The sequence below is a fragment of the Fundulus heteroclitus genome, chromosome 18 (genome assembly GCF_011125445.2).
Source record: "Fundulus heteroclitus isolate FHET01 chromosome 18, MU-UCD_Fhet_4.1, whole genome shotgun sequence".
Taxonomy (NCBI): domain Eukaryota; kingdom Metazoa; phylum Chordata; class Actinopteri; order Cyprinodontiformes; family Fundulidae; genus Fundulus; species Fundulus heteroclitus.
The window spans coordinates 22,699,956-22,707,722 of NC_046378.1; the positions used below are offsets into that span (position 1 = coordinate 22,699,956).

Consider the following 7,767-nt stretch of genomic DNA (forward strand, 5'->3'; position numbering starts at 1 on the left):
GTCAACTAGCTTTTAAAGATGAACACTTTAATTAGAAAAGTGTTATTAAGCTTTTGTGTAAAGTTAAATATTGTTGAATATGATCTTGGCTTTAGTACCTTGTCTGTCTGGCATGTGATTTTGGGCTGGAGTAAAATGAGACCATAGATCGTCAGGCTTTTTTGAGCTGTTTCCTGTGCAACTCACTTGTACAGTGTTGCTTCACCGTGCTCCCCTCCGTGAAAAATAAAAAAAATAACTTCATAAAAAGCTCTCACCCAGTTAGAAACCGTGTTACAGTCTGTTGTTGCTGCAGTTTGTTTTTTTTTTTGTTTGTTTGTTTATTTGTTTTGTTGTTTATACGTAGTTTCCGTAATAATCTGTATGCATCGAAATCTTTGTCATTTTATTTTATGACTGTCCTGGAGCGCAGCTGCGCATGAGGCGGATGATGCTGCATATTGATCGACAGCCGACGCAGCTCTACGTTCTCTGTTTCAGAAAAACGCGAGTGAATATTCATTTTATTTTTTCCGAATCTGACCCAGTTAAATGCGTGACATTGTTTCAGTTTGCGGGACAACGGTGAAAAATGCGGGACCGTTCCACCCATGACATTTGGTCATTCATCATGGAGAGCTAGTACCCACAGCTGCAGACTGGCAGAGGCGACTTGGGTTGCTTTTTCCTATAAAAAACAAAACATGAAATCGTAATTTGAACTGATTTATCCTTACTCGGGTTCTTTGACTGGTGTCCTAAAACATTCAACTGTGCCTGAAAAGCAACAAACCTGTAAGGAGATAAATGCTTTTTCATGGGAAACACAATCCAAACCAGACAAATCAAGTATCGGGGGCTGCAAACAGAACATAAGGTTCACTCCTAGTAGATAGTAAAACAGATAAACCAAACTGACTGATCATGTGTATTTTATTAGTTTGCGTTATCCTTTGGCACATTTTGTCACCAGCACCTTATGTTAATTACTACTGAACTTTATTGAGAAGACAGAAATAGTGTTTTTACACTTGCTCAAATTAAAACAGCATGTTTAATGTGTTTATGCATAACGAAAGCAAGCGTAACATCAATGCAACATTGTCCAACGCTGAGTGACATAACTGTTACAAAGGAACCTGCAGCTGCACTAGTGTGGCTGGTTGACTTTTGCTGCTGGGCAGAGTGGTGACACGTGACAAAGCAGCCATGTTTTGTTTAGAAGGAAAATATTGTGGTCTTTAAAAAGAAAAACAGTGTCAGAACAAGAAACAAGAGCTTTCACTCAATAAAATTGATAATCATGGACGCCTTACCTGCACAGGCTTATTTTAAAATGCAAATATCTCCTTCCTGCAGCTTGTTTAACCTCCTAAAGTTGCTGATGCAACCTGGGGTGACCCTTTTTACCGGAAAATTATGGTTAGGGGGAAATTTAGACTCAATGGACTGTTACAGTTGACATGACAGTTAAAGCAATGTACATTCCTTAAACATTAGGACTGTAATTATGTACAGTTACACAAAATTCAACACAAATTACAAAGGAAAAAATTAAAAAAAATTACACTGACTTTAAAAACAGAATAAAGTCTGAGAACAACTTAAATACATTAAGATCTAACTAGTATTTGATGACTCCTCTATGTTACGACTTCACATGGACCGTCACTTCGGTCATGCTGCGATGAAAAAAGCTTCCAGCTAAAGTGCCTTTTGATCATGCCTTCCACAAAAGAACAAACAGAAACCACTGTTTCAATAAATCAGTCCTACGTCATATCTGTAGAAGAGGATCTGAGATGAAAGCAAATGACCATGACAAAAAGAAAATAAACAACAACAACCAGAATAGTTTTATATCTCATCTAAACCGTAATCCTCTTCAGGGAAGTCTCCGACAATCACGCTCAGCGGCTTCACAAATGCCCCGTATTTTTCCTGACACTCAAAGTACTGCTTCCCCTGAACGCTGCAGATACGGAAGGGAAAAAGATATGTTAGATTTAAATTAGCAAAACATTTGAACATTTCTGTACATTAATGGGGGTCATCTTACGTTCCATTGTGTTTTCCCAGTGGCTCGTCGTACTTCACACCTACCCAATAACCTGGCTTGAACTCTGTTGTACCTGCAACAATACATATTCATTTAGACAATGCACATGAAACTAAATTCACCTTAAACTTTTCTAAAAACAAAAATGTTATTCCCAATTGCCGTAATTCCCAATGCTGTTAAAAGTGTACTTTATACAAAAATCATTCCGTTTCCTTTTTGATATCTTTCCTCTCATTCCTTGAGCTAACAATCTCATAACATGCCTTCAAAAATACAGATTTCCATTTTGAATTGTGGAGGAAGGGAGGGATGGAAGGAAGGACAAAAGGAAGAAGAGATAAAAGAAGAAATAAGGGTAGAGGAAGGAAAAAGAAAGGAAAAATAGATAAATAAAAGGCATATAAGGAAGGAAATATGGAAGAATGAATGGACAGAAGAAAGGAAGGATTCAAGGAAGAGAAAGGGGAAGGTAATAGGAGAGGAAGGAAGGAATACTGAAGTTGGACTTGCAGAGCTAAATTTTTATGACCGCGTATGTGGTGTCACTAAAAACTGCTTGGTGGCAAGAAGTCTTTACATTAAACTGTTTTTATATGCGACACTGATCTTAACACACTGAGCTGCTCCAAGCAGGTGGTCGCAGCATCTCTGTTCGCACTGACAGGTGTGCGATGGAAGCCTCCTGGAAAAGAATTGGCTCTTGGTGCTCAGCTAGCTAATCGCACATTTTAGAGAGCCTTTATTCAATTACACAGCTGCATCCACAACCGGCTGAATAACATGTAGCATACCTGGAAGGTATGGGGTAAATTAGCATAAAAAGCCACCAACCCCAACACTTACGCTGAAAGTTGTCAAAAATTATGCTGAAATTAGACCGTGATCGTAACAGTGCTACGTGTTAAGCTAACAGTACGACACGGATGTTTGGATCAGCCGCCCAGACAATAGAGCTTTAAGCTGTTTTTAGCTTCACGGATAGGCAAGTGGCAGGGTTCTGTCACGGTCTGGGCTCTTCGAGCTGCAACACGCACTGCTTCCCTGTGTGAATGCATACTGAAACAGCAAAACGACACAAAAACATGTGTTCAGTCTTTGTTGTCTATAAGTTAATGTTTCAATACATTTTTATGTGATACAAGAGCAGTTTTTAGTTTTCACAAGCCTAGAGCGCCCTCTTCCAGCTATAACGGTAATGTTTTCTGCTTGGTTCATGTTGGTCTATATGAATAACCATTTAAAATTGAGATAAGTCGCACCTGACTATAAGTCGCAGGATCGGCCAAACTATGAAAAAAAGTGCGACTTATAGTCTGAAAAATTTGGTAACAAATCTCCATCGGATGTGGACATCAAGGGCAGAGAGTGGATCCAGATGGCAATTATAATAGATCTGCAAGCCAATAATGAATGCAACACAATTGAATTATAGGTGTTGTGTCCGCTAGCCTAATGCTATTAGCTTCCAGATAACATTCATTCTGCCCAGATACGCAACTATGGTTCGTTTCAAAAATACGGTTTGCTTCGTTTCGCTCCACCATCATTCGATAGTGCTATGAGTGTTATTACCGTATTAATATGGAACATTAATGTCGGTTTAAAGGTGTTTTTGTATAACTTTAGGATTAACCCATATAGCGACCGATCGCTACAGCAACCCCTAGCTTCCCGGAGGTATAATCGCATTAATGAAATCAAGCGTTCTAAAGTTTACTGATCTTTACTGAGCATATCATTCTATAAAATTTTATTTTATTAAATGATGTTTTGTTTACCTTAGGATTTGCATTGTGAATGAGTTGAAACACACACTAAATGTTTTTCTACATTAGTTAATTTAACCTCATTCCACATTCTTTAAGATGAACTTTGGTTCTCTAACTTAGATCTGCAGTGAACCAGATTTCATTCAATCATTCTAAAGATGATCAACCATTTTATTTTGTCCTTTTCTTTTGTGTGTACATGGTTCCTTTGATTCTTCATTTGCTTAGTAGTTTTAGTTAAGTTTCACTAGCCTAGTGTTAAATCAGATAAACAGCATTCTATAGTGATGTTCATTTTAGTTCTGTTAATAAATTCTTGAACTTGAAGAGAAGTTTTCACTCATTTATTCTATGTGTGCAGAGTTTGCTGTTAAAAGATCGCCAGTGCTCGAATCATTCCTTTCAACTATTGTCCTAATATCAGCTGTTAGGTATTGTCTGATGAATATCAGCCTAACAGACAGAGAGTTATTTATTAAACATTAAATAACTTAAAACAGTGTGTAATAGCACAACATAGGCATACGGCGCATACTGTATTAAAGAAGTCCTTTGTGATATTGCAGATGCTGATATTGCAATGACAATTGCAATTGGATACAATGTGCAGCTTCAACTAAAACAGCACACTAATACACCCTGCGAGTTATGTTTCGATCCATCTACTGTTCCAGCTCCACAACCAATAAGGATCGTTTCATCCGCCCTCATGACTAGCGCCTCCATCATACAGCTGAATTACGGTACTTCACATCTTTCTTTTGGGGAGAAAAACTTCTAAAACAAAATCTACAACCAAGGTTTACAAAAACAAAAACCAAATTGAGCTTAACCCCACTTACCAACATACATAACCGTGCCAAGTTTTGTCGGCTGACCAGGGACCTCCACTTTACAGCGACTGCCGACAGAAATGTCCTCAGCTGCAGCCTTCTGTTGCTCTATCCGAGTTGTGAGCTTAGCTTTCTTCTCAGCAGCTTCTTCCTCGTTGTAGGGTCCCAACTGCTGCTTCTTTAAGAATGACCTCAAAGTCTCTAAAAGAAAGACAATTACATATTGTGCTATGAGCAATTACGATCAAAGCCATGAACAGTTTATTCCAGAGCAGGGGTCACCAACATGGTGAGCCCCCCCAAGGACCACATGTGGTGCCCTCAAGCCTGTTCATAAAATAGCAAGACCCTCAAGTGAGCTTTATTTTAAATGCTATTTTATTCAGTTGCTCTTCCTTTTTAATCATACATGTATTTACATAGATTTAATAGCATTAAAACATGTTTATATTACATGAAGTTAAGGTGAGCTCTGATCCTTTAGTTCAAAAGGTCAATACCGGTAGCCATTTGTATGACACAGTACCAATGAAGTAGCTCTGAGTTTCAAAAAGGTTGGTGATCCTGCTCCAGAGTCACTTAAATAAACATTTTTAATGAGTGATGTCCAAATCAGACTCCATCTTGACTAAATTTAATCAAAGGCAACTTTTATTTTCTTGGAACTAAATAAGTTTGCAAATATCCTTGATATTCAAATTGTCATTTAGAAAAAGAACTAGCTGTCGGCGAATTACGACATTTTTGTAAGATTTATTAAGTAATCGTCATGCACATTACATTTATATTTAACCTCAAGACAGAGCAGAAAAGTGTGTGAGGTTCGCACCTGTCCGTTGATCATAGGCATCATCTGAGAGCTCAAACTTCTCCACGCTGGAATCGTTGAAAAGCTCGTTTGCCTTTCCTCCACTTCTATCAATAACCTGGCCAAGAAACGACGAGACACAAACTTCAGGCAAACATGATGATACACGTCCCAGGAACTTCTACTTTAACTTATGAACAAAAGAGTTTATTTCAATTTATTTTTTTGCATTATATTGTGATTAACTGCAGATGTTTCAAATATCCTTCCATCTTGGCAAGAAATTTGGCACTGAAAGTTTATTACATTTTAATGCAAGTTTGATAAATAAATAAAAGTTTCAGTTTTCAGCAATTTCTTGTTTTTAATGGATCATTTGCACATACAAAGATAATCTGCCAAATGTAGTTGAGATAAAATGAAATCACACCCTAGAATACTATTTTGTTTATAAGACAGAGTATTATGGTCACATGGAGAGAAAGGAAAAAGTACCTACATTTTACTGCTCTACTGTTTAAAGATTACAGTCAAACTTATGAAAATAAATGGTTGAAATGTTGGAAAAAAGTCAAATGATCCTATACTTCACTGATTAAATGATTATCTGCATTTCAGGTCATGTTAATATTGTACCTACATGTATTCTGCATTCATCATCCACAGGGTAGGAACCAAATAAAGCCTCATCGTTATCTATTTTCTGTAAGAAAATATTGGTGGCGCTAAAAATCTCCAAGTCCATGCAGGAGGCAGGTACACCCACATTCATCTCCAGTAGCCCCTTTGTACAAGAGAATAGGCACATACAACCATTAGAAGGCAAAACTAGATAATCTCCTTTAAATACAGGGGATATAGGTGTTATACATGTGCATTACCTTCAGTTCTGCTATAGTGATTCCTCTGTTTAACTTCCGGCGGTTTTCAAAGGTGGAGAGGGTGCTTGTGATGCGAATATTCACAAAGGGTTTGGAAACCACCATCACTTCGCCGTCCATCATGCTGTCTGTTTGGACCCACTTAAAGCATGGTGATTACAAAACAAATATCAACAGATCATCCAACAGAAGTAGGAAAATTTAAAAAAAAAAATGTATATATATATATATATATATATATATATATATATATATATATATATATATATATATATAGATATATAGAGAGAGAGAGAGAGAGAGAGAGAGAGAGAGAGAGAGAGAGAGAGAGAGAGAGAGAGAGAGAGAGAGATTTTTTTTTACAATACTTGTAATTATGCAGATGAGTCCGTAGTTAACACACAATGCTTGCAGACCTCAACAAGTTCGTTTTTCTGATTTACTGGAAACACTACCCCAACAAGAGAGAGGTCAGTTCAAACAAGAGGATTGTTAATCCTCCTTGACTTTTTGCTTTGTAGTTTTTATCATTTCATTCCTAAATTATGGGGCAAGAAATTAAGTTGTCTGCTACAGGAACCATTGCCTTCATGACTTTTAAAAATGCTTAAGTACAAAGAAAAATGAACCAACATATTACTACAAAATTGTATTTACCGGTACCAAAGTTGGAAGAGGAAGCATGGTTAAGCATAGGTACAAAATTCAGAGACATAGCTTTTTTTAAATATAGAAAATGCGCAGAAAAGTCCGTTGTTGTTTTGTTTTTTTAAATCAGTGCAGCCTATGCCTGAAATAAATAAAACCATTATAACGAAGGGAGCTGCAATTAAGAGTAAACTGCGTCATTTTTGGGGATCCTTATTCTGCATATTTTCCTCTTACTTGATTTGGAAAAAGATTATTAACGTACAATAATGTAATTAGCATTTTTAAGAATATATTTTACAAAGTTGGAATGATTTTCACTTAAGTGTATCTTTGTTTTGCAACAAACTAACAAACTAAAACTGCCCGAACAACAGTAATTCCAAGGATTGTAGTGCCAAATTTCAGTTCAGCCAAATATTTCAACGCAAACAAACTGGCTTTTTTTTTTTCTTTATTTCTGATTAAATTTCCTCGGTGTAGTTTCTTATTTTCGCTCTCATTTTAAACACGACCTTAGCAACACACTGGGTTAGCTAGCTGACTGGTCAGCAGCAGTGGTCACGTTGGACCATGCAGACACAGTTTTACACATTTACTCACAATGCTGTGTCTTTTCCTCAATGGTATAAACACGTCTTGTGGCGAGATCAACGATGTACGGTTAGAGAATGTCAAACTACCGTTATAAATTACAACAGTAAAACAAAAATGGTGAACGTAGCCTCGCTTTGTATTTACGCCAGAAAACTCAAACTCCAATTCCTGCTACGCCCTGCTCTGGAAG

At 37.1% G+C, this 7,767-nt stretch overlaps 1 protein-coding gene across 1 annotated transcript; it reads right to left on the reverse strand.

Moving 5' to 3' along the window:
- Window positions 1-894: 894 nt before the first annotated feature.
- tbcb (tubulin folding cofactor B) lies at window positions 895-7,767 on the reverse strand. The gene is made up of 7 exons (XM_012881195.3): window positions 7,584-7,767; window positions 6,333-6,473; window positions 6,092-6,235; window positions 5,473-5,569; window positions 4,653-4,844; window positions 2,039-2,111; window positions 895-1,951 (listed from the first exon to the last, which is right to left on the reverse strand). Exons 2-7 carry the CDS (start codon window positions 6,453-6,455, stop codon window positions 1,837-1,839), a joined length of 744 nt encoding a protein of 247 aa, XP_012736649.2. The 5' UTR covers window positions 6,456-6,473; window positions 7,584-7,767; the 3' UTR covers window positions 895-1,836.